Here is a 25,815-nt window from a genome sequence, read left to right on the forward strand (position 1 = left end):
CATCAGCATGAGAGGAAGGCATTCAGGTGGGATGGGGGTCCTGGCAGGGGAGATGGGGCACTTCCCCAGCGCCAAAGCTGGGAAGGCACCTCCCTGTGTGGCAAAATACTGAGATAAGTATGGATCCAGCAGGAAAGTCCACCATCAGAACTGCAAGTTCAAGATTGCTGAAAGTCACTGAAAACCATAAGAAGAGGCTGAGATGGACCAAAGTGCAGTTGAAACTAAAAAGGAGCTGTGCCATTTCCTCTCGATGAGAGCACCCCAGGAAGGAAAAGAAAGACCTGCTCTGTCACTGGCACCTGTACTTTTCCATCAGGCCATCTCTGAGCAGGGCTGTCTGACCCCAGAAGGTGGGACTGCCCAGGCCAGAAGGTCCCAGCAGTGGCTGTGAGAAAGGGTCCCGTGAGGGCACTGTGCTCCTCAGCTGGAGACAAGGAACTGTGGGCTCTTGCGAAGTCTCAGGAGGTTCTGGTTGGACACACAGCAGCTTGTCCCTGGAGATGTCCAGGGTCACAGCCTTTGCTCTGATACAGCTATTTGAACTGAGCTTGGGAAGACCAGGCATTCTGGCATTGCCATGGGGCCCTCTACAGCGGCATCACAAGGCTCCAGAACACCCAGGGACATCAGAAGCCACATTGTGAGAATGTGGCACTCTGGGGAAATCCTGGTCTGTCTGGACAAAACATGGTCAGAGCAGGTACTGGCCTTTCCAGGACTTTCCTTCTGAGATCCTCAGAGTGATGAGGACTGGTGAGGCTGAGCTTTAGCAGGATGGATGTGTGAGCTCCAGGGTAGGAGATCTCAATTCAGCCCAGGTCTCGTGAACCAAAGGCAGGAGACACAATCCCAAAGCCCTGGGGGCAGCTTTGGGTGCCGCAATTAAAGGAGATCTAAAGCTTATTAGAGAGTGCCCAAAGGAGGGACATGAGGATGGTGAAGGGTCTAGAGGGGAATAGAGCTGTGTGAGGAGCAGCTGAGGTCACTTGGCTTCTTCAGCCTAGAAAAGAGGAGACTGAGGTCAGACCTCATTGGGTCTGCAGGTTCCTCAGAGGAGCAGTGGAGGGGCAGCTCCCATCTCTGCTCTGTGTGACCAGGGACAGGACACAAGGGAATGGCTGGAGCTGTGTCAGGGCAGGGTCAGGTTGGATCTCAGGAAAAGGTTCTTCCCCCAGAGGCTGGTTGGGCACTGCCCAGGCTCCCCAGGGCAGTGGTCACAACCCCAAGGCTGCCAGAGCTCCAGGAGGGTTTGGATGATACTCTCAGGGACAGAGGGGGATTGTTGGGGTGTCTGTGCAAGGCCAGGAGTTGGACTGGATGGTCCTTGTGGGTCCCTCCAGCTCAGGATATTCCATGATTCTATGACTGTGGTTCTAGATGCCTCTGCCCAGAGAGACCCTTCAGTGCAGACACGTCACCAACCTGACCCTTGGCCCTTCAGCTCCCAAGGTGTTACAAGGAAATCTTCGCTCACAACCCCATGGGGCTCAGCTCCAGATGCCATCGATTTAGGTGGTCCTGCCAGATGCCATCTCAAAGTCAAATTCCCCCTCTTTGTGTCAGCTGGAGATGGGGGATCCCTCACCCATGTTCAGCTGTGAATGTACTCAAGGTTCCAGAATTGTTTCTATTAAGTGGTGTAGCACAAGGCTATTTTTTTCCCAAATATTTTTGAGGGAGGTAGAAATGCAGGTCAGAAGAAGATGCAGGTTTGCAGGCAGGGTCTGGGACCTTGAGAGCACATTGTCAGTCCAGCCAAGGTTGGGATGTTTGGGAAGGGAGCAAACAAAATTTTTTATGAAAAAATTCTTAGATTTTGAACTAAAGCAAAATACAAATAAAAACAGTTGAAAAAGAGCAACACAATATTCATAACAAAAGCAGGAAACCATCATTATGGACAGAAAAATGGTCCATCTGTGCTGCATGTGACCAAATCCACTAGAAGACATCAGGCTCCAAGGGAGACTCTGGTCTGGGAGGGATGTCATTACCTCGTGCCCCCTTTCTGAGGGCAGGCTTGCTTAGCAGGGAGGCCAAGACTTTCCCAGAGCAGCTCCAGCCAGGAATGCTCCATCCAAACCAGAAGAATGACTTGCCCTTCTTGGCTCCCAGCCGAGAGCTCAGGAGGTGAGTGGAGAAGCAGGACCAGTACTTTGCCATGGGGACCTGGTGGGATGGTGGCAGTGGCACCAAGGGCTGACGAGCCACCAGGTAAAATCTGGTGGAGAAGGTCGTGAAACAGGGATTTCTGCAGCCCCTGCTCTGCACAACTGGCTGTGCACCCTGGCTTGTGGGGAGGATGAGATGGGGAAAAGGGAGGAAACTCCAGCTTCTGTTGGAGAATGTCCTCAAAACATCAGGACATATGGCAGGACAGTAGTTCCAGCAGCCTCCTGCCTGTCCTTGCTGTCCCCACTGTGGTGGTGGCCGAGACACTCACACATTCCTGGCCCTGTGCTGGCAGCTCCCCACCATCCCCTCTCCCTTGGATGGGTGAAGGGGGCAGCCCCAAGCAGAATGTGGAGCTTTTCCTGGCTAGCACCCCGCTCCAGGACGTGCCATCTCAGCAGCTTTGCACATGTGTGTGCCCCAGGAGTGCCCCATCCCTGCCCTGCCTGGCAGCACCGGGGGCATTACTGGGGAGGGGTAAATAATTTGTGCTTGAGAGCTGCAGATGGACAGAGGCATTTGGCAGTGAAGCCTCAGCCCCTCACCTGCTGGAGGTGAAGCAGGAGCGGGATCAAGGTGAAAATGCCTTCACGTCTCACCAGCCTTGAAGAGCAGATGAAAGGGGGCACTGGGAGCTGGGGATAACAAAAGGAGAACAGGGAAAGTTCAAGTCAGGCAGGGATTTCTGACTGGTGGGTTTTCCACTGAGAAATTCTCTCTGCCTCTTTCATGGTGATGAAGATCCTTTTAATTTTTTTTTCTTCCCCCCTTCTCCTCTCCTTCTCCTTTTCCTCTTTTGCCAGGCTGATAGCTGGGAGCTGCGGAGCATGTGATGCATCTTCCATATAGGGGCAGGAGCAAACCAAGACCAACTGATGGACGCCCTAGGGCCAGACTTGCAGACAATATATAACCTACTGCATGATCTAAAACGCTTCCCACTTCCACAGAGCGAACATCAGGCAGAGCGGAGCCGCAGCGAGGGAAGAGGAGTCCTGCGTGCAGGTAAGTCCTCCTCGTCTCCTGCTCCAGGAGGGTGTCCCACGTAGGGGGAAGGTGCGAGGGACCTGCTCTGTGCCCAGCTGCTGTGCTGGCAGGAGGGCTGGGGCAGTTGCTGCTGTTATTAGTGGGGATTTTTTAAAGCCTTTTCGGTGCCAGCGGAGTTCAGGACAGTGGTGGGGAGAGTGGGAGATAGAACCTGGCAGACCCCAGACTCAGCCCCTGTCCCTGCAAACACCGATGCCTTGAGTGGGAGAGCATCCTGGGCCAGCCGGCGTTCCTTTACCCTCGTTAACTGCTGTCGAGGTTTGCCTGGGCTGCGGGGAGATCACGGCTCCTGCCCGGCTGCTCTCCGGCGTCTCCCGCCCATCACCGTCCCATCCCGCCCGGCCGCGCCGGGGGCCCCTTTGCCTTTGATAAAGCAGCAAAAAGAATTACCAAACAACTTTGAAAAGCACTCTTGCACATCCCTCTCGCTGCCTCCAGCGCTTTCCTGGCTGCCTTCACCTTCCCGCGCTGGAATTCCCTTTGCAAGGAAAACTTCCCAGCTGGGACTGAAGGGGGGATGCGGGCTGGAGGGAACGGGGTGGCAAACGCAAAGTGTGAGGGGTCTGAGTGTGTGTGGGGTATGGGGGGTCTGTACAGCCCAAATGCTGCGGTGTCCCTGTACCACATATCCGGCCCCGCGGGGGGACCAGGCTTTGTGCTGGAGACACTTTGTGTCCTGCTGAATGGAAAACCATCCTAGCAACCGCTCCGCGCTCCGCGGGGCCTCGCCGAGTTTATCGCGGGGTGGGGTTTGTTTGCTTTGGGGTACCGACTGTGCCCGAGGGAAATGTGGGGATTGAAGAATCCTGGCCGTGTTTGGGGCTGGGGAATCTCCATGGACTCCCAGATTCTTGGGCAAGACCCGACCGTCTCAGGCGAAAGGGCCGCTGTGATTGTAATTGGGATAAAGAGGGACAAAATCATTAAAATGAATGTTTGGGGGCATTTTGGCTTATACACCCCCAGTGAAAGCGCAGATGAAAAAACCTCTCTGTGTGAGGCCAGGCTGAGGCTGTTGCCTTGCTCTGTGCCCTGGTTTCCCCCCCCGTGCCGTTCCCCTTCCCCCGTGCAGGGGCAGCGTTTGCCGCGGTGCCCCCGCACACGTACGAGGGGTCAGCCCAGGGGAGCGGCAGAGCCCGGCACTGATGGGAATCCAGGCTGTGTTTGATGAGGGCACTCAGAGAACCTGCAACATGAAGGCAGAGGCACCTCTGCGAGCAGAGCCAGCTCTGCAGGGTGACACGGGTGGGAGTGGGACAGCTGTGTCCCCTCCACACTGAACCAGGGTGGGGGTCACCCCGAAAGCACCCTGCACCCCGTCTGTGGGCACCGAGGCTCCAGGCACAGCTGGAGCTGCCCATCCTCAAGGCAATCGTGTGTGGACCCAGGGACTGATGCCCCCATGACACACAGGGCCAGGGACGTGCTGGGGGGTTCCCAGGGAGTCGAGGGTCTGTGCTGGATGTCCTGCCATGCAGTCGGTGATTTGGGCCAAACTCTCTCTCTGCTGCCATAAGTTTTTCCTGGGAAAGAAGGGTAAATCTGATGTCACCATCGGGATCAGGCAGAGCAGGAAGAGCTGTCAGGGGCTTAGGAAGTGCCCTGCCCTTGGCTTGGACCACAGGAAGTAGGGGAGGGGGACACCTCATCCCCTCAGTTCCAGGAAGGGGACAACTGATGGACCTTTGAAAACTCTTCCTGGTGGCAAATGCTCTCAGATTTGTGCTGCTGAAATGAGGACAGTGCAACCCCTCTCCAGCTTTTTTGAGCCCCCTTTCTACTGCTCAGCCCCCAGAATCCCATTTGTGAGCAGGGCACTGAGCCTCTCCCACCGTGCACTTGAACCAAGCAAATCTCAGCCAAGTCAGGCAAAGGAGTGGCCAAAAGGGTACCTCTGGGTGCCCCCATCCCAGTGCCACTGGTAAGGCAGGAGGTCTCCAATGCTGTACAGTAGTGCCCAGCCAGAGGGAGAACCAAACATGTCAGAGATTTTTTCTCCCTTATGGGATCAGATCATCCCTGTCTTCCTCTGCTTTTCTTCTCAGTGTTTTCTTCTCTCCCATCCTTCCCAAATTTCGAATCTGGGACAAATTTCAGGGCAAGCTGAATTTCAGCCAAGCTGAAGCCTAAAATCAGCGCTTCCTGTTCTCCCAGACCGCAGACTGATTTCGGTCAGCAGTGCTGGTTTTGGTCGGGGGACATCAAGAGTATGAAGCATCCACTTTAGTGCCATCCCTTGATGTTCCCACCTCAATGAGCACCATCTGCAGAGAGTTTTACCCCTTCAGTGCCTTATTCTGCTCCAGGGTTTCTTAGTGACACCTACAGCCCCCACACAGAGTGAGGACACTGCCTGTAAGGGACCACCAGCCCTGCTGGGAACGGACCAAGCACAGATCCAGAGCTGAGAGCAGGACCCGTGTCCCTGCTCTCCTGCCAGCACCAGCTCTTTGGACCTGGAAATGCCTCAACCAAAAATGCTCTTTTTGGTCTGGGAGGTGGATTGGGTTGCTCACTTTAGTGTTTGGTTGCCCACCTTGGTCCTGGCCGCCCATCCTTGTACTTGGGTTGTGTCCATGTTTGCATCAGGCTTCGGATCGTTGTTGTTTGCAATTGTCATTATTTCTTATCAGAGGTGTGGGGCTGGTGGGTGGGTTGATGGGCAGAGCGGGCAGAGCTGTTGGTGTTCCATAGATTCTCCTTATGGTCCTGCAGAGCTTGGGAGGAGCATCCTTCGGATCTGGGGAGAAAAGGGACCGACCCCATTTCCGATGTGCCGTAAGGAGCAAGCACAAGCCCGGATGGAGCGATCCGCGGACGGGGCAGGGATTGCGGAGGCATCCCATAGCTCTGCGGCACAGGCTCCTCTCTGGCGTCCAGGGTGACTTCCTGGGCACAACCTCAGCCACCCCATCCCAAATCCGGGGGAGGCACCGAGCCCGGCACCGGGAGCGCCGGGCAGGGCGGGCAGAGGCAGCGGGGCTGGCACAGCTGTGTGGCTTTCAGAGATACTTGATCGATAGCTCCTTCCTCCCGCTCCCCCCGCTCCCCAGTCCCCACATGCATTTTTCATGCGAACCCCTCCTGGGCAAAGGCTGTCTGCGCAGGAAAAGAAACTGAAAAAACCGCAAAACACAACAAACCGCAACCAAAACCTACTTTTGTTTCTCTGGTCCCCGGAGATTTTTGTAGTTTAAGGGCCAATCTATAGATTCAGGCTGGGAATATCTTTGCTCCACGAACAAAGAGGGATGAAAAAGCTCCCCGGGGCTTTTCTTAACCCTCTTCATTTGGCCCAGAGTAGGAAAAGGCTCTGTACAGCGAGGGGTGTAATGGTGCAACACCGTCTGGGCAAACTGGGGAGGCTGGAAAGGGGAGCTGGGCTCCTCTGCAGCTCTTCCTGGGCTCACAGCCTGCCCAGGATATGCTGGGATGATGTGGGCAGCAATGGGGATCCTTCCCCTGGGTTCAAAGGGCCTCCAGGGCTCCTCATATGGCTACAAGTCAACTCATGCATGTGGAGCTGGGTCCAGGGTGATCCCAGGCCACAGCGGCTGGTAAGGCTGGTGGATCCCTGGGCAGGTCCTGCCTGCCCCCCACGGAGAGCTCAGATGAAGGTTTGGGTATTTCCCAGAATGAGCAAAAAATCTGCAGGGTTTGGGCAAAGGGCAGATTTCAGAAAATCTGCAGGGTTTGGGCGAAGGGCAGCTTTCAGGGTGAATTCTTTTTTTCTCTCTCCTGTTGTCTGTAAGGGTTGCTCCCTTTTTGCTCCTTATTTTTGGGTGGCACCAGTAAGACTGAGCAGCATCCCACAGCCCCTGTTGTGCCAGTGCTCCTGTGACTCTCCCTCCCTTCACTGGTTCCAGCCCTGCCTGTGCAGGGATGCCGAGAGCACCGGGCAGGTGCCTGCGGGGATGTGTGTGCTGAGGGACCGATCCCAGGTGAGGGCTCAGCGCTTCCCGGGATCCCTCCAGACCCACGCTTCCCACTGCATCCCTGGCACGCCACTCCAGGCACTGCTTCAGCCCCGTTACCTTGGGAGCACGTCTGTGCCCGTCACAACCGGGGCCAGACCCATCTCCTGCGGGTTTTGCAGCAAGATTTCTGCTGCGTCCACAAATTCCCCCTATTTCCCTGGGAAGCTGATGGCTCCCACGGCCCCGCAGCAGCTTCTCTGGTCCGTAACGAGCCCGGGCGGCGTCGGCAGAGTGCGGGCAGGCACAGAGCATCCCCCCGCAGCCCTCCCACCCCCCCGGGCCGAGGCACCGGGGCCGCACCGAGACGGCGTGTCCGGGGTCCAGGGACGGGAGCGCTCCCCCGCTCCGCCGGCGAAAGGGCACGGGCCAGAAATAGAAGGGGGAGGAGGACGCCGTGACCTTTCCAGCAGCCGGTGACGAATAAAACTTTCCGGCTACCTGTAGGAAGGCGCAGGGCAGGCTCCGTTATCGGCTCATCAAAGGACGACGTCCCCTGCGAGCAGGACAGGCAGAGCCGCGGCGCCCGCGGGGGTTCCTGGAATAAACCTGCCGGTGCCTGGATCCGGCGGGTGTGCGTCTCCACACACGCGGGAGGCTCCAGCCGCGGCCGGGAGCTCTCAGGGTGCTCCCGGAGCTGAGCAGGGAGGGAGGGGAGGATGGCAGTTGCCACCAGCACGGGCAGGAGGGCAGAGAGAGCCACCTCTCTGCTAACAGGCTCCCGCGGGCGATTTGGGCTGCTCCCCTTGGGACAGGGCAGGACGGGATGGGACCCACCGTGCACAGTCTTGGTTCGGATCCAAGACACCCCTAAAAACCCACCTCGGCCGAGGTCCCCCTGTGCCCCCATGCACCCAGGGACACTCAGAGACAGCAGGGAGTGGGATGCTGCAGCCATCCGGGGGTACCAGGGTGCAGACTGTCCCTATCGGGCTCAGAAAAACGCCCCCAAGCCCCATGGCAGCAGACCCAAGGAGAAATCTGCGTGGAGGCTGCCCCCATCCGCTCCTCTTCCTCCCTCCGGGATGCAGTGGCATCCACTCGGATGGAGCGAGGCAGCCGTGCTCCCCCCTCCCCAGTTGTCCCCCTGCTCGCTGACCCGGGCGGGGGGCGCTGGCAGCCGGCTCCCCCGGCCCCCCCCCTCGCAGATGGCGTGGGCAGCCAGCACAGGTGGCCCTGTGCCACGGCAGATTGGGCCCGGCTGCCTGCGGAGTGCCCGGGCAGCGCTGCGGCCCTGCCGCGGCTCGGGGACAGCAGCAGGGCCACGGCCCCCCCGCGGCGCAGGGGGTGCACAGCCAAGGGGGTCCCCGCACTGCCGGGCCCGGTGCTGGATCCCGCTCTTCAGCACGGGCACCAGAGCCCCGTAAAATAATAAACCAAGGACGGGTGACAGGAAGCTGGTGGCTCAACACGAGGGGGGACACGGGGTCCCCTCACTTGGCCCCAAAGAGATGAGCTGAGCCAGAGCATCAGACGGTTTTGGGAGGGTCCCGTTTTAAGGAATTGCACTAAACAATGCCATGCAGGGTTAGTACGATGCAGATGTCTGGGCTTGTCCAGCATCTTGAGAGGGGATTCTCAGGATGCAGCTCCCCCCGGTCCTTCCAGCCAGAGCCAACACCCAGGAGGGTGCCAGGCACCCCAGCTGGGTGGTGAGAGGCTCGCTTCTAGGAGAAAAGGACCTGCAAGGGGACAAGGGGGGGGCTCTCATCACCGTGATGGTGCTCAGCCCCACACAGGGATTCCAGAGCACAAGCTCCAGGGTGGACACTGCACCAGGAAGATGGCATCAGCTCCAGGATGGGCACGGAGTGGGGATGATGGTGGGACGGTCCCAGTTCGAGGGGACCCGTCCTTGACACAAAGAGGGATCTTGAGCTGGAGATGTGGCACAGAAGCTGTCAGGGCAAGGGTGGTGGCCGGAGCAGGTAAATCATTAATGCCGGAGAAAACCAGGCTGGCATCCTGCCCATCACTCATCGACAGGAAAAGTTGATGTTAGAAGGAGAATTTTCACTTCTAGTCTTCCCCTCCCTCCTCTGCCTGCCCCCAGGGACAGAGGGCTGGAGCAGGGAGCCGGCCCGGAGCCACGCACGCACCCAGCCCCAAACCAGCCTCTTGCCGAGCACGTTCGCTTCCAGCCCAGCTGGTTTTGCTCCCAGCCTGCTCCGTCTGTGCACATTAAAGCTTTTTCTAGGTCTGAACTGCTTTTGGCAAGCCAGGCTCCTGTTGGTCCTCACCACCCTCCCCATGGCTGCTCCCCCCGATCCTTTCCCCGTCTGGCTCCCGCTCCCCCTCCCCGGTCGAAGCCCTGCCAGGGACATGGCAAATCAGCGCGAAGCCTGCGGGGCAAATCGGTACAAATGAGACCAAGCAAGAGGGTGGGGAGGGACGGCGAGGGGGGGGGGGATGACTCTTGGGTTGGCGCTTCTGTTGCCGAGTTTGATGTTTCCTGCAAACAACCCTGTAAATGCTCAGGAGCGGCTCCGGACATCACCTGGCCCCTGCCTCGGCGGGGTTTGGGGACGCTGGGTCCCGGGAGGGGGGACAGCCCTCCCCCCCGCTCCCACGGCCTCCCCGCAGCCTCCCGGCCCTGAGCAGGGACCCAGCCGGGACGGAAAAGGGACCGAGCTGTAAGTCCTGACATTTCAATCTGTTTTGGGGAGGGATAGGGTGGGCGGAGGGCGGACGGTGCTGGAGGCAGCACAGGGGTCCCACTGCGGGTCTGGGCAGGAAACAAAACCCACCAAGGACCTGGAGGGGAAAACATTCCCCCTGTTACAAGCTGCCTTCTCCTGTCAGTTTTGCACTCTCCCAGTTAAATTCCCAGGCATCTGGTAGTGCCAGGGAAGCCCAGTGCCACACCGAGCTCGGCCAGGAGCGGGAGCTGGTCCCCGGACAGGGGATGTGCAAACCCGCTGGGTGCAGGGAGGCGGCTGTTCCCAAGGGATGCTCTTTGATCCCGCTCTCCTGTTTCCTTGCAAGCCGTGTAACTCCTGCTTATTAAAGGCACTCGGCATCGGGGAGGTCATATGGGGCCTTTCTGCTTGGGTTGCTCTCCTAATGACATGTCCGACTGCCTTTGCGAGTCCCTGACAATAGAAAGTTTGTGGAGGATTTTGGATGCTTTCCCCATGGCCGTGTGATGGGTGGCAGAGGTCTGACTGTTCTTCCCACTGAAAAATGAAATGATACCTCGGGAAAAAGGAACCAGCCTGAGAGGACACGGAGGGCAGGTTAATTTAAACATATTCACCTCTTCTTGTTTGTATAATAATCAAGATCAATGGTTTTCTGCAGGTTTGGAGATATGATGAGTGTTTGTAATCGTAAAAAAGATATACAAACCAGATGAAGGTTGAAATTTAACAGTAGGACAATATTATCCATATTATCCACAATTTTTTCTTCCTCTAAACCCTTCTTAATGGAAGTGAAAACTAAACTGAGCCATTGAATTTTCAGAGGAGGTGAGTTATTGAAATGCCCTATGGTGTTAACTAGGAATATACTTCCCCGTGCCAAAGGATGCCTGTTTGTAGGAATTTTGGTAATTAAATCAAAAGGTCACATAACAAGGAACAGTTCACAGCAGTCAGAGGCTTCTTACAAAAAGGCAAGGAAATCAGGTCAGTAAGGCCCAGCTGTGTATCCAGGTGGTGGCAAACCCTGGGACTGGGATGGGGACAGGTTTTGGGCACCCTCTGGGTGCTGCCTGCATGGTTTCATGGAGCTGCCCTGCTCTCACCCCTCTTCCAAGGGGAGGATTTGGGTTCCCCTCTGTGAAAATTCGCGATGGGAGGTTGTGAATGTGTCACCCCACGTTGGTCTTCTCACCCTTTCCTGGAACCTCCAAGGAATTTCAGAGTCCTGCCCATCCTAGAGGCAGTGGGAGGGGGCCCTCCGTTTGAAGGGGGGATGCAGAAATCCCCCCTTCCTGCACAGGCATCTCGGGGACTGTCACAGCATCTCCTCCCGGCTCCTCCGGCGCTGCCGACACCCGGGAATTGCAGGGACGCGGCCGTTCCACACGGTCCTGCGGCACAGCACAGGTTAACGAGCTGCATTCCCGCTTCATGCTCCAGCTAATAACATCCCTGCCTCGTCCCAGTGGCTTTGCCTCGGGCCGTTGTTACTCCTCCTGGTCATCCCTTGGCCAGTGCAGACCTTGCTGGGCGATTTGGTGGCCAAGTGCTACCTGCCCGCTCGGTGTCTCCGCCTCTGGCGTCAGCGACATCCCTCGGCTCCCGTTCCGTGCTGCAGCCCAGGCACTGCCCTTCCTGGGGGAGCGAAGGAGCTGGAAGCACAGGGAGGAGGCCACCGCGCTAAAAACCCAACCAAACACCATTCCTGAGGGGCAGGCAGAGAGGTGCCCGCTGCCCACAGCATCACAAACGCTCCTGCCCAAGAATAAATATGCATTTGGAGACTAAATATGTGTTTTGGAGAGAAATCTGCCTGCAAAGCGGCTGCAAAGAGACGCGATGTGCTGGCTGGTGTGCTCAGGTCCCCACAGAGCAGCCTCCTCCCAGGGCTGTGTCCCTCCTGATTCCCTCCTCTCTGCTGGGATTGTGGCATCCCCCAGGAACAATCCGAGTTTCTCTCCTGAAGGGTTTGTGGGTGTCCCTGCCTGCTGGCCCCAAGCCAGAGTATCCCATCCCTGTGAGAGGGCTTCTGCCTGGCTCTGCTCCTCCACCTTCCTCAGAGTCCTTCCCAACCAGCTCTTCTGCTCTGCAGTTTCCCTGATGTTCCCAAGCTCTCCCAGCCAGCGTTGAACCATTTCCCCTTTGGTTTTTTATTTAGTGTGTTGAGTTGCTTGTGGTCACCTAAGGATGGGGAGGGAGAAGCAGGGAACATTCCTAACTGGAACCATTTTGAAATGGTTTTTACAATGGCCTGGATTTCATGGACGTGTTCACCAAATTTGTGCCAAATTGGCACATCAAGCCCCTCTGTTTTTTTTAGTAGCTTTTACTTTAAATATAGTTAGTCCTTCGCAGGTGGCAGTTCTTTGGTGGCTGGTTAGACCTTGTTGTGATTTAAGTGTCTCCCTTGTGGCTCCATCCTAAAATTGTTGGCTGGATTCAGAGCTGGGAGCTGGCAGGCAGGACAGGGATAAGCTCATGTCCTCCTGGGTGGGGGCACAGCATTGCCACAGCCCCCCTTTTTCTCTGGGGGTGGTTGAAATCACAGCTCCATCTTAGCCATGTTTTGGCTAAGAAGATACCTCTCCTCTAACAGGAGAGGGAGGGGGGAATCTATGGGAATTGCCTTGAAAGCCAGGATCCTGACCAAGAAAAAGAAGGGATGTGCTGTGTGTGCACCAAGGTCTGTTCCCTGTGACCTGCGATCCCCTTTCCTGCCCTCCCCTGCCCACCTGGGCTGGCAGGAGGGTCCAAAAGGACACAGGGAGGAAATGAGTGTGTCTGCAAATGGGCCCATGTCCCAAGGATGCACCAAGGAAGGGTCTTTGGCTGAATGGGGCAATGCCAAATGAGGGCTGGGTGGCTGAAACCAGTGATGCTCTGCTTGGGAAGCCCTTGGAGACACTGTCAAGCTCAGAAAGTCCCAAGAGGGCCAGCTGTGGGAAAAACAAGCAATCCCTGGGCACTGCTGGCTCCAGCCCAGGCTCTGCTGAGATGTGCAGAGGTCCCTGCAGGCACACAGCAGCTCCTGGCTTGAGGTGTACCATGGCACATGCGGCTCAGACACATTAGGGAGCAGCCAGAGTGGGCCAGACATATCTCTGGGGCAGCTGTGAGTCCTCCTCGAAGTCCTTTCCATCTTCAGCAATGGTGAGAAGGTGTCAGGGTGAATTTACTGGTGTCAGAGTAGCCTGACTGCTGTACAGAGAAGACTCACTGCCTGGGCAGGGGGGGACAGAGGGATGCTGTGTAAGTGACCTCAGCAGGGCCCTGGACAAGGCCTCCTGCAGCATCCTCATGGCCAAACTGGAAATGCAAAGACAAGGTGGGTCAAAATCTGGCTGAACTGCCAAGGCTCCATGGGCTGTGCTGAGCCAGGGAAGGTGAAGCTCCCAACTGGAGAAAGGGGCTGACAGGGACCTGCCAGAGCTCAGTGAAGGAAATGGCAAAGTCCTGCAGCTGGGATGGGTAACCCCCTGCAGCAGGGATGTCCTGGGCCAACAGGCTAAAATGCAGCTTTGCAGGAGAGGAGCCACATCCATGACATGAGCAGAGACAGAACATGGCAAAGAACTGGACAGAAGGGAAAGGCCCTGAAGATAGCAGGAAGCATTGAACGTGGACATGGAGACAGGGAAGGGTGAGGGAAATGCTTGTGATGTCGTGTGCAGCTCCTCTCCTGTAGCAAGGGATAACTGAGGACACAGCCATGGACACACACAGGAGCAGGAGAGGGCTGGGCTGCAAGGCAGGAGGTGGGCAGGCTGGGAGGGAAGACTCTCTGCTCCTGTCCCCAGAGGAAACCACGTGGATTTGAACTGAAAGAAGGTGCATTTTCTGATTGCAAAAGAGAGACTGATTTGGTGGTGAAGGACACTTGGGTAGCAAGTACAAGCACGACAGGTACATCATGGGAGAGAGCTCAGGATGTGAGGAAGGTTGTATCAAGATGGGAACTTTTGGTGACTTTTGATGTGTCTTAGATGTGAAAAGATCTGGGCTCTGCTAGGCCAGTGAAAGCAAAGCGGAGATCTCCTCCCTTTCTTATCATTCTCATCCCAAGAGGGTTTGAGTGTGAACTGTTCAAGAACAAATGGAAACAAAAAGGAGGAGAGGGTTTCTAAGTACTGGTGCTGCAGAGGTTTGGGAAGATCATGGAGCTGATGGGGCAGGGGGTGACAAAAAGCACCTTGTTGTGTGACAGAGCTCATTGTTTTGCAGAGGAGGTGGCAGAGGAGGTGACCATACCCAGCCTGGGGATCTGTGCTCCCGATGGGGCAGAGAGATGATCTCATGTCTGTGTCCACACTGAGGACACTCACAGATGTGCCACCATACCCAAAGTCTTCTAGGGGGAAAGCTGAGAGGGAATCTCCCAGGACAGGTAGTCACAGGCAGTGGGATCCATCCTGGGCTGTCACACCAGGAAGAGGAGAAACCACTAAGTGGGGAAAAGAACTTCAGAGGTCATAGAAACTGGAAGAATTTATGGGAACTTTTTCTGGAGACAGGAAAGGCAATGCTTTGGACCTTCAGTAGCCTTGCACATCACAGGGATGACCCAGACTTTAGCTCAAAGGATAGTTGGACCATACATTCCTATTCCACCTTCACAGACCTCTTAAGCCCCCCCCAGTTCTCTCCAGTTGTCCATCCTTTCCCCTGGTAACCATGCCAGCCTGGACACCACCTCCTCTTCATACCTCTGGGTGTCAGCCACACTGTTGACCCTCCTGAGTTTCGCACAACCTCCTTCTCCTCTCTCCAGCTGCCCATTTTCATTTGGAGACTGATGTTGTCTTCACAGATTTGGAGGTCAGTTTGCCATCGAGTCACTGACACCACGGCTGGGAGCCTGTGGTCTCCTGGGGCTCCATTACCAGGTAGAGTGGAGGTGGAGGAAGATATAGGAAGCTCCCATCGTGGGGTCTGGGCACAAGCTTGTGGGGGTGGTTGATATAATGTGGAGAGACAGTCTCACATCCTGGTGAGCCAGGACCTGCCTCTTCCCCGAAGGGCTCGCGGCAGGAAAGGCTGTGGGAGGAAGGCCGCTTGTGGTGGAGGACCCTCGTGTCTCTGGAGAGTAGCCTGGAGGCTGTGACGGCCTGATCTCATCTCTCAGGGAGCCTGTGAGTTGTGTTGTGAGTGTCACAGGCAGGGGTGGGGACTCCAGCCGTTGCCACTTGGTTGAACGCTTTTCACGCAATGCCGGCGTTGCCCCAGGGAGCCTTCAGGCTCAGTGAGTTTTAGGGACACATAGATGCTTTTTGGGGATAATGGCTAGAGGAGGAGCATCTTGGGACAGGTCAGAGACATACTAACACTTCCTGAACAAGTGCACAAAAGGGAGAAGATTTTGACTCAATATTAGGGAAGACTTGTACACGTGAAGGTGCTGTGGCTCTGGCACATGGCAGGGAGTAAGTTAATCATCTGACTGAAGGACACCCCAAGGCTCGGCAGGAGATGCCAGGCAGCCTGCACTTCCAAAGGCAGCAATGCTCACACAGATGGAGCCACCTCGTGTCTGGGGTGGGCTTTGGCTCTGCAGGTGGCCCTGACCAAAAGCCCCCTGAGAACTGAGCTTCCCCAACCAGAAACTCCAGATCAACCCATAGGCTGGAAACCCAAAGGTTGGGAACCCAAATATTTTCAGATTGGTAGACCACGACTCTGACTTCGGCTTGCCCCGGGATGTGAAGCACATGCTTTGGTGACCCCACACATGAAGACACAGAACAGGTGATGAGGAACCCTCTGAGCAGCAGAGTCACGCTGAGCTTGGGGATGTGGGTCAGAGCCTGTGGCCTCGCATGTGAGGACGTGGTGGGTGGGCAAATATAGAAAGATTGGAGCAGATGGGAAACCCCAGGCCTTTCTGAAGCTATTTTGTGGATTTGGGAAGAGAAGAGATTTTGGTGCAACAACTGGGATCAAGCCAGAGGAAGGGACACCTCGAGGTGGGAATAGTTTCAAAGTTGCTGAAGTAGGGACCCCAGAGAGACATGGCAGGATGGCTTGCCACAGTCACTGCCACAGAGGCTGGGGAGGTGCAGAGCTCTCAGCCCCACCAGCCAGGCTTCCCTCTTGCCAAGCACCTCCTGCTTTGCCATGGCCAATTGCCTCCATCCCAGCCTCGATAAACGCTTAAAAGCTCAAATCATACAACCCCAGGCTATGGAAATAAAAAGGGACCCGATAGCCGCTAATAGCCGAGCAGCCCCTGCGGCAACAGCGCGTAGTGGAGGGAAAGTGGTTTGCATTGATCAGCGGCTCCTCACCCCCTCCCGCCCCGCTCTGCCCGGCTGCTGCAGCCACAGCGCTGGAAAAACGGGATCAAACCCCGCGGGAGGCGCCAGAATCCGGGTAATGGCAGCGATGGTGTGGTTTGTAGGGTTGGTGTGAGATCCCATTAAAGTGCCATCCTTCTGCTCCCCACTGTCGTGTCCTGGCACGGTCACCAGGGCAGCATGTCCCTGGGATGCTGATTGCTGCGGACAAACAGCAGCGCTGGGATCACAGACTGGAGCGAGGCTGAGCCTCCGGAGCATGAGGGACCGGGACAGCCCAGACAGAAGCAGCTGATGGATGTAGGAGCACGGAAGAGTTGTCCTTTTGCTGGGAGTGCAGGGTACCACCAATGAATTCCCACCCAGGGTAGGACCAGCTCATGAGAGACCACAGGAGCCCTCGGCTGCAGGACGAGGTGGAGGCAGGTGGTTCATCACAACACTGAGTGGAGAAGAACTTCAGTGCCTTTCTTGAGCCCCTTCCTCCATGCCATGTCCTACAGCCGTCTGGGAAAGGCTGAGGGCAACCAATTTCCATGGGAGCGTTGTAGCTCCCTGGCAGCCTCCCAAGTCAGCCTCACAGGTCAGTGGCAAAGGGAGGACGTCAATTTGAGAGATGAGGTCTCTGTTCCAGCCAGAACAGCTCTTGGGAGTCTGTAAAAGCAGATCAGGACATGCCCACCTATGGATGGAGAGGATGGCAGGAATTGTTTGTGTTGGTACAGGATCCACTGGATTGAGCCCCTTCCTGCATGTGGCTATCACAGACCAGGAGGAGGCTCAGGGGAGGGATGAGGTCTGGAAGGGTTCGGCTCCACGTCCAGCTTCATCCTGGAAAGGAGGTGGTGAAGCAGAGGTGTGATGATGAACCATGTGGCTGGAGGGTGGACAGGGACAGTGGTTGCTGCTTCCACCAGTCAAAAAATTGGGGGCTATTAAATGAAACTTGTGGGGACAACAGGCTTGGAAAGCTGGAGGATAAAGCTCTGAGCAGTGTGCCAAGAACTCCCTGCTGCAGGATGCTTTGGGGGCTGAACATTTCCACAGCTTCAAGAGAAGCTCCTGGAGATTGACTGGGGAGGGCCACTGCATGTGCTGCATCCAGTGGCACCTGGTCTACTGGGATGGCCGAGGGATTGGGAAAATTGAAGTTGTACTATAGATACATCTCCTACATCTCGGGAACCTACTTTGACTGTTAGTAGGGACATGATGTCCAGCTGAGGTGACACAGTTCATCTACCCCAATGGTTTGTATGCCCTTCCCTGCATCCCTGTGGCTGGAGACCAGGCTGGGATATTTAAGCACTGGAGCACCGAGGGCTGCAGATCTCTTTCCTGGGCATCTCTCCCTTCTTCTTTCCCTTTGTCTCTCTCTCTCTTTCTTCTCCCCTTGCCGCTCGGTCCCTCCGCCCGGCGCGCTGCCCTGCCCTGGGCGGTCCCGGGGCGGGGAGCAGGGATGCCGCAATTCCCAGGCACAGGTGCGCGGTCCCTGCCGCGCGCTGCCCCCGGGCACGGCCCCCCCGCCGCGCCTGGCAGCCCACTGGAAATAATGTGTTGTGGCAGAGAGAGACTCAGCAGACCACGAAGATCTGCTGGTGCGGGAACTGCTCAGCAACCAGGAGCCACAACGCCTGTCCCCCGGCTCCGCAGGGCCTGATCCGGCTCTGGGGATGCCTCTGCTCCTCCGGGGCCTGCCCAGCTCACACGCAGGGCACCTTCCCACTCTCTCGTTATTTTTCTTTGCTCTTTCCCCTTCTCCTCCCTTGCTGTTCCTCTCTGCATTGTTAAGGAGGTGGAAGCAGCCAAGCTGCCTGTCCCTACATGGGACATCTCCCTGCCATGCCCCGCACCACCGGGCACAGGAGGGGAACCAACGGCTTTCGCAGCAGCCTTGGAGGAGGAGGATCAGGTGTGCAGGAATGGAACAACCAGTGCCAGTCTTCCAGCAAAGATTTAATCTGCCTCTGGCATATAAACAGCAAATGTTTGTTCAACTGACCTGCAAACAGGCGACGTGAATCGCAGCAGGGCCGAGGCGCCGGCTCCCTGCACTTGGTTCCTTGCCATCCAGCAGGGTGACATGGGGCAGGGAACCAGGGACAATGAGGTCCAGGATGCTCGGGGCACCCCAGGCTCGGTGGCTGGAGCCAGGGAGCGATGCTGGGAGGGAGCTCATGCCGCCCAGCTGCTGCTGCATCCCTTCTGCTCCCTCGAGCGTGTGCTGAGCTCTCCCGGCTCACGGGCGTGACGCACACACACCGTGTCTGAGGGCTGAAGGACAAGGATGTCCCTGCAGGCTGTCCCTCGCTACCCTCAACCTGCAGGCAGGAGACCCCAAGCTCTGCCTGCACATCCCACTGCGATGGGAGAAATCAGCCTTGGCTGCTGCAGGTTCGTTATGAGGGGACGTTTTTGCCTGTTTTCTGCATGACCAGATCTTAACAGCAGGGTCAGCTTCCAGCTCAGCCCACACGTGGGTGTGCAGAGGGCTGTCCCCAAGCCCTGCCTGCAGCTCAGCCTGGCCTGGGGAAAGCCACAGCACAGCTCATTCCCTGTCCCCGTTGCAGGTGGGAAATATTTCCTGCTGTTTATGATGACCCTCAAAAAGAAATTTGAAAGGGTCCTACGTAGGACCCTCTTCCATCATGCAAGCACCATGTTCCTGGGGGAAGGTGATGCCCTTTGGTGCCTGCAGTTAGGAGACTGGATAACAGAGCATGGAGCACCTTCAGCCTAGTACAGCCATCACCTGGACATGGGGCTGGTGGGACTGTCCCCAGGATCACCAGTATTCCTGTTTCAGGGACTGTCAGGTCCTTGAGCCACTGCCTGGACCTGCCCCCAGGCAACTCCTTGTCCCAGCTGCCCAAAGCTGCAGACACACATGCTCTTTCCCTTCCCATCCTCCAAATCTTGTCTCCTTCTTCCCGAAAGCCAGGGAGCAGATTGTTTCCCTGAATGGCTCCAGCTGCCACATTGGTGGCAATCTGGAGCTGCTCCTGGCCTCCTCCTTCCCAGGTTCTGCATCCCCACACCAGCCTGACTGCAGGGTCTCCTGGGGCAGAGCTCTGCCCAGGGACCTGCTGCGTAGGGGAAGGATTTTGCTCTTGAGAAATGAGCCCTAGATATACAGAATGAGCCCTCAAACTCTGTCCCCACCAGGAGAAATGCAGTTTTTTTTCTGAGAAGCTGGCAAGTCCCTCCAGGGCAAATCTGTGTCTGGAGGGGTGACACAGACACGTGCATCAGAGTTGGGTGCCCTGTGACTACTTTGCCATCTGTGGAGGAGCCCAATTTCGTGGCCATGGAGCCTGTGCTGGTCTGGCTCCTCTGGGGGATGAGGAGTCAGAAGGCTGTGCCCCTCGGCCCACTCCCAGAGCTGGTGGAGCGACCTTGGAGGAACAGGCTGTGGGAGAGGTGTGACCCTGCTGTCCCCAGGGAGGTGGTGGTGGGCAGCACAGAGCGGACAGCACGGCCTCAGGGGGCTGCTGGGGATGTTGCCTGGACATCTTGATCTTGGGGAAGACACCTGGAAGTGGGGAGGTGTGGTTTAGCCTGGATTGGTTTGTCAGGCTGGATTACCCCTGTTGTGGCACAGGACAGTGTTGGTCCCACGCAGCCAGGGAGGCAGGTCTGCTTTTCCAGCCCTGACACCCAGTTCCAGGCAGTCAGTCCACAGTCTCTCCCATCCAGTCTGTCCATCCAACTGCTCTCTTTGAGCCCGGATCACACGTTCATGTGCAGGCTCACAAGTCTCTGCATTTAGCCCATTTCTGCACCAGCTTTGGTGCCACAGCTGGAACTTCTCCATCAGCTCCGGCATTGTGGTAGCCCAGGAGAGGGCAAAGCCAAAGCCACACAGGTCTGTGCCCAGCACAGTGTTTAGGTTTCCACTCTTTTCTCTTTCATTCCCTGCCTTCAGCAGGGAAATGGTCCCTGGGCTGGGCTGGGGCTGCCCCAGGGAGGCTGCAGCTGGGTGCCTCAATGTCAGCTCAAGGTGGTTTAGCTTCAATGCCTTTAATAGTGTTTGTTTTCCTTTTCCTCTGGGGTGGCTTGAGAGAAGAGGGTCAATAATGGAATCAGCATGTACAGGAACACCTGTAGGGTTTGGGCAAAAATTCCATCACTGGGCTGGGTTTCAATCCCAAATACGGGAGCTCCAGATTGAGGTCCCAGTAGCTCCAGTCTCTGGGTCCAGGAGGTGCCCACGGAGCAGAGCCATCACCCTGGGGAGCGCAGGCACAGCTCACCACCTCCATGCTGTCCTTCTTCCAGGGCATACAGCGCTTCCCGGAGAGGTGTGGGAAGATTCGCACACCCTGCCCCTCTGTTCCCACAAGGAGCCATCTCCGGGCACCCACCGCCATGTCCAAGGACGACATGGGCTGCAAGCTGACCTCGGTCTACAAGCACAAGGAGAGGAAGCCGAAGAAGCCTCACTACATCCCAAGGCCATGGGGCAAACCCTACAACTACAAATGCTTCCAGTGCCCCTTCACCTGCATGGAGAAGTCCCACCTCTACAACCACATGAAGTACAGCCTGTGCAAGAACTCCCTGTCCCTCCTCATCGAGTCCGACTGGCCCTACAAGAAGGGGAACCTGCTGCACCCGGAGCTGCGGCTCCTGCACACGGAGCCCTCCCGGCTGCGCGGGCGCAGGGATGAGCAGGACACCTGTGACTCCTCGGCCGCCTCGGTGGGGTCGGGCAGGACCAAGCAGCCCCCAGGCAGGGATGGCCACGAGGACAAGCCAGGGGTAGAGATCCTGCCTGCTGAAGGAGCTGGTGAAGAGGGCGGCCAGTTCCAGGAGGAGGAGGAGGACGTCGCAGGCCTGCTGCGGGAGATGGATGCGGGGGAGAAGAAAGAGAAAAGCGAAGAGGCAGGTTGCCAAGGTGACCCAGCTGAACCAGAAGTGAATGCTTTGGTCTTCGGCTTCAAGAACAAGAGGGACAACAAGCCTTGCAAGGAGGTGGAGCCCGACTTCATCATCACGGATGTCTTCTCCCTCAAGAACCATGTCATGAAGAGCAGGGAAATGGCCTCCCCTGACCTAGATGCTAAGCCAAAGCATTGCAAAGTGCCAAAGAAATGCCTGGCCAGCGGTGGGATCCTCATGGAGCAGTGGAAGCTGGTGGCAAATGGGCAAAGGAGGAATACACCTGAGGTCTCCCCACCTTGTACTGACAGCAACATCATCCCGTGCTATCCACCTCCAGCCTACAGTGACTACCACGAACCTCAGGGCCTGAACCTCTCACTGCTGGGTATCAACTACCCATTAAACCCCAGCCTCTTCTCCTACCTGAGCCCCACCATGGCCAACAGCACGACAACACACCCACACTTGGCTCAGCTGCCCTTCCTGGCCTCCACAGCCCAGCTGATGCACCCACATGCCTCCCACTTCCAACCTCTGCAGACCCCCGAGCGCTCAGCCTTCCTTCCCCGCTTCTACTACCCCTTGCTCTTTGAGCACACCTTCGGCTCCACTGACAGCAAGATGTCCTCCAGCAAGCCAGACACCCAGCAGCTGGTGGGCTCAGTCATGCCCACACCACCCCAGGCCAAACCTCCCAATGAGCCAACCAAACCCGGGCTGCTGAAGGTACCCGTCCTGAAGACAGGTTTTCCTTGGTCCAAAGGTGTCCGGGAGGAGCCAGGCTCTGAGCTCAGCCACCCTGCCATGCTGGGGCAGGAAGAAGAAGAGAAATGGCTGTCCCAGGAGAAGGAGGGCGGCCCAGCTTTGGGCCTCACCAACCTGCGCAAAAAGCCAGCCACTGACATCTACCAAACCGTGGTGGGGGTGAAGGATGGTGCTTTCACCCACGGCGGCGTCCGGAAGACAGAGCTGGGAGTGGTGACCTGTCTGGAGACCAGCAGCCCTCCAGGAAACCCACTGAAGAGGAAGTTCCCAGCCAACGGGCTGGATTTGATAGGACCTGAGAGGATGATGCCTGAAAAACTCAGCTACCAGGGCAGGTAAGTTGCCTGTGATCTCTCAGCTTCTTCCTGACATCTCGTTGACCTTAAACACGACCTTCATACCCTGTTGTATTACTGATCCCCCCACTAATCTGTGAGATGAGCTCCAGAGGGCTGAGCATCCTCCAGGCTGGTGGTCCACACCAGTGCTCACTCAGAGCAGGATTCTCTGCCCTCCAGGTGTGCTCAAGCACCTGGGCTATGTCACACTTGCTGTCCCTTGCTTTCACTTATTCTATATGTAGCCAGAGGTCATGTGGTGTCTGTGTGGTGTGGTCCTGTGCTCCTCAGGCTCCAGGAAAGCTCCTCTTGTGTCCCCAGATATCCCAGGTTTGCTGGAACAATCGTTGCCTATTTTTAAACACACCCATTTGCATTCCTTTGATTCGCCTTCTGGTTTCAAAGCCCAGAAGGAGGGTCACGTTCCCAAACATTTCCTTTTACCTGGGGCTAGAAATGTGCACAGCTCCTTTAAACAGATTTTCAGTTCCTCCCTTGGTTGTGCAAGTCCAGCTGTGGCTCCAAGAAAAATGTCACAGTAAACCCACCCCTTTGACACCTGGAGGAACTTTCTCTGGAGAAGCTCTTTGTGGTTTTCTGTCTCCACCTGCCCTTTCCCTGCTCTCAGGTGGGATGGAGATATCCCCTCCAACTGAGCCTTCATTCAGAACTGTAGGATGGTCATTTCCATCAACATTCTCCAGTGCTCCAAGAAGAGGGAGAACCCAGGTTTGGCCAGATGAGGTGGAATCAGCACCATTTCCCCAGGCTGGTCTCTCCCATGGTTGGTGGGTGTCATGAAACAGTGTGTGCCAGGGCCCATCCTCCTCCTAGGAGAACCTGCCAGGAGCAGGTCCAGCCAGGGCTCTTCACGATTTGACCAAAATCCTTCCTGGAAGGGTCCCACACTGGCAGCAGCCAGTGGAGGAACCCTGGCTGTATCTGGCCCTGGACCTATGCCCAAGGGTTTTCCTGTCATTTTCCCTACTGACTGTATCCGCTTCTTCCCTGCAGTGGTTCAAGGGCCAACCCTGGCCATGTCCCAAAGGCCCTCGACCACTGGCACACAGAGATCCTCGCAGGGCAGCCTGAGGAACCAGAAAGGGGCAATGACACCGAAGTCCTTCCCTCTGTGGGTGCTGCCCTGGACCACAGTCTCTGTAAGCAGAGCAGACCCCAAGAGACATCTGCAACCATGACAGACTCTGAGGCAACAACTGTGCTCATCGGGGACCTGTCCAAAACCTTGGAGGAGTACCAGGAGGTGGAGAAGAAACTGTCTGATCTGGCAAAGGAGGACACCCCTGGGCAAAAAGAGCTGAGGGACCAGCTGGTCAAAATACGAAGGGAGCTCTACCACATCCACCAGGCACTGGAGAAAGCCACCAAACCCCATGAGGGGCCACTGGACCTGTCGGTGAAGAGATCCTCGGAAGGTCTGGAGAAGGTCCAGCAGGCCAAGAAGGAACCCTGCAACATGAGCCTGGGAAGTGAGAAGCTCCACGGCAAAGACCAAGGGCCCCTCAGCAAATGTCCGGCCACGGGGGAGGCCGGAGATGGGGAGGGGCTGCCCAGCTGCCTCCTTGAGGCCGAGAACAAAACCATCGACCTGCTGATCAAGATGAGCCGCTCCGAGAGCCTCCGTGCGGCCTCGTCCGAGGGCCCCCTGGGCGCCGTGATCAAGGCCGAGGTGCTGCCGCTCTCAGTGCCCCTGGAGCTGCGGCACGTCATGGAGCCCTACTACAGCCGCACCACCAAGTGCGAGGCCGACTCCAGCGTCCTGCTCTGCTCCGATGGCAGGTCCGGCACCGCCCAGGGCCCTCAGCTCCCGGTCCCCGCCGAGGACGGGCCCCTGGGCTGCCGGGCCATGCAGCGCTCCCTGTCCCGTGGCCTTCCCGGCGACACCGACGCCGTGTGTGTCCACAGCCCTCTGCATGCAGACCCCTAAATCCACCTCGCTCGAAAGCTCCTGGATCTCACTGACCACCTCATGCTTCACCTCGCCAGCGTTCCACCTCTCCACTCCTCCTCTTCCCCATGGATGAAAGCTCAGCCGCTGCCTGGCTGGAGCCACGTTCTGGGGGTCCAGCCAGCTCCCCTGGATGACTCCACAAGATGTGAAAATCCAGTCCCTGTCCTCCCTCAGTGTCACAGACAGTGCTGCTGGGCTCTCCATGCTCCTCAGCCTCAGCACCCTGCTCCTGGAACTCCCTTCCAAAGGGAAGTCGTTAGCAGCAACAATGGACCACTGCTAAAAGCACCAGGCTCTCAGCAAAAGGCTCACCCAGCCCTCTCATCAGGGACACTCAGGGACATTTACAACCCAGCTCCCATAGTCTGTGGACAGGGGAGGGACTACAGAGGGCCAAGCCTTGGTCCAGGCTGTGCTCAAGGAGACCGTGGCTGTCACCTTGTGCAGAGCAAAGACACAGTGGCTTCACCTCATGGAGGCTGGAGGGTCACAGTAGGGAATCGAATGCACAGCTGGACTGACCCAGACGACAAGTGTTTTCCACACTCTGGAGACAAGAACATCCTCCCAGTCACAGTGACAAGGTGACATGGCAGCCACCTTGCCAGCTCCACACCTGGGTCCTGAGCTCTCCTCCAGGGGCGTTTGCCACACATGGGGAATGCTGGGCTGTGGGGACTTGCTCCTGTCCACTGACCATCCAGGGTCTGGTTCCTCCTTTCACCTTAACACAGAAAGAACCTTCCCTCCCTCTGCCCCTTGGCCTCTGCCCAAGCAGACATGATGCACATTCCTCACCATGGCCCTGATTCTGCAGAGTTCAGAATGCTCCTGCCCACTAGTCCTAATCCCCCAAATGATGGCACATGGGACAGCAAAATGGGTGAGATGATGCTGCCATGAACCACACAGCTCAAGGGACAAAGACCCCAAAAACAACTGAAGGGACAAACTTGTCTCAAGCTGGAACAAGGCTGAGCAGCCACCCTTGAGCCAGACCACTGGGGACCCACCCACACAGTCAGGTGCCTGATGCTTGTGGGATCAGCATCAACCTTCCCAAAAGGTCACCTTTTCCCCATGTTCCTGCCTCTGTTGGGCAGACTGGGACCCACCACAGGGCAGTCACACCACCCTGTCCCCTGCCACCCTGCTAAGCAGCATCTGGCTCTGGCTCAGGATGTCACCATGCTTGGGGGCCAGGAATTCTTGGAGTCCCTCCCTCCAGTGCTCTCCTCCTGGAAAAGCTGGGCACCCTTTCTTTCCCATCCACACTCCCTGTTCAGGACACGGTGGGGTGTCCTGGTAGCGCCCAGGGCCTTCACCACCTTGACCTGGGGGCTTGTTTTTTGGAATGAGAAACACTGGGATGGGGGGCAAGAGGGCAGGACAAAGGGGACAGAGGCAAAGCCACAAATAAGGGACCTGCACAGCGCATCCAAGGAGCTTTAGACACTCTGGGCACAAAGTGGATATTCTCACTGCGGTGGTTTAAGAAGGCAACCCTGCACATGGGACCTGGGATTCACAAGTACTTTGATGGACCCAGACAACAGGAAGAGTTGGCTCTTCTCACTGCTTTGCTCTCTGGACAAAGCTTCCACCTCATCAAAGGAGCTTATTTCTCACTATCGGACTTTTCTTAAGGCACAGGGGCCTGTGGGGTTATTGGGTTCTTCTCTCTGAAAGGAAGGAAAAATGATCAGCTCAGCACTGTGGCCCTCT

The 25,815-nt window shown here is 56.9% G+C and overlaps 1 protein-coding gene and 1 long non-coding RNA gene across 2 annotated transcripts; both read left to right on the forward strand.

Moving 5' to 3' along the window:
- The first annotated feature begins 627 nt into the window (after window positions 1-627).
- On the forward strand, window positions 628-6,123 carry LOC113972490. The gene is made up of 3 exons (XR_003535922.1): window positions 628-703; window positions 2,979-3,180; window positions 5,938-6,123. It is a non-coding gene; the product is annotated as an uncharacterized LOC113972490 (long non-coding RNA).
- Window positions 6,124-9,394: 3,271 nt separating this feature from the next.
- Window positions 9,395-25,799, forward strand: PRR35 (proline rich 35). Its single transcript, XM_027693741.1, has 3 exons — window positions 9,395-9,829; window positions 20,410-22,115; window positions 23,133-25,799. The coding sequence occupies exons 2-3, from the start codon at window positions 20,500-20,502 to the stop codon at window positions 24,064-24,066; spliced, it is 2,550 nt and encodes an 849-aa protein (XP_027549542.1). The 5' UTR covers window positions 9,395-9,829; window positions 20,410-20,499; the 3' UTR covers window positions 24,067-25,799.
- The last annotated feature ends 16 nt before the right edge of the window (window positions 25,800-25,815 follow it).

The sequence above is a fragment of the Neopelma chrysocephalum genome, unplaced genomic scaffold (assembly GCF_003984885.1).
Source record: "Neopelma chrysocephalum unplaced genomic scaffold, ASM398488v2 Primary Assembly neopelma1_93, whole genome shotgun sequence".
Lineage (NCBI taxonomy): Eukaryota > Metazoa > Chordata > Aves > Passeriformes > Pipridae > Neopelma > Neopelma chrysocephalum.

What these genes read in the sequence shown, in the direction of transcription:
- PRR35 (XM_027693741.1), top strand. Translation starts at nt 20,500, where the DNA reads ATGTCCAAGGACGACATGGGCTGCAAGCTGACCTCGGTCTACAAGCAC. An exon ending in AAACTCAGCTACCAGGGCAG is followed by an intron (nt 22,116 to 23,132) that starts GTAAGTTGCCTG and finishes TCTTCCCTGCAG; the next exon opens with TGGTTCAAGGGCCAACCCTG.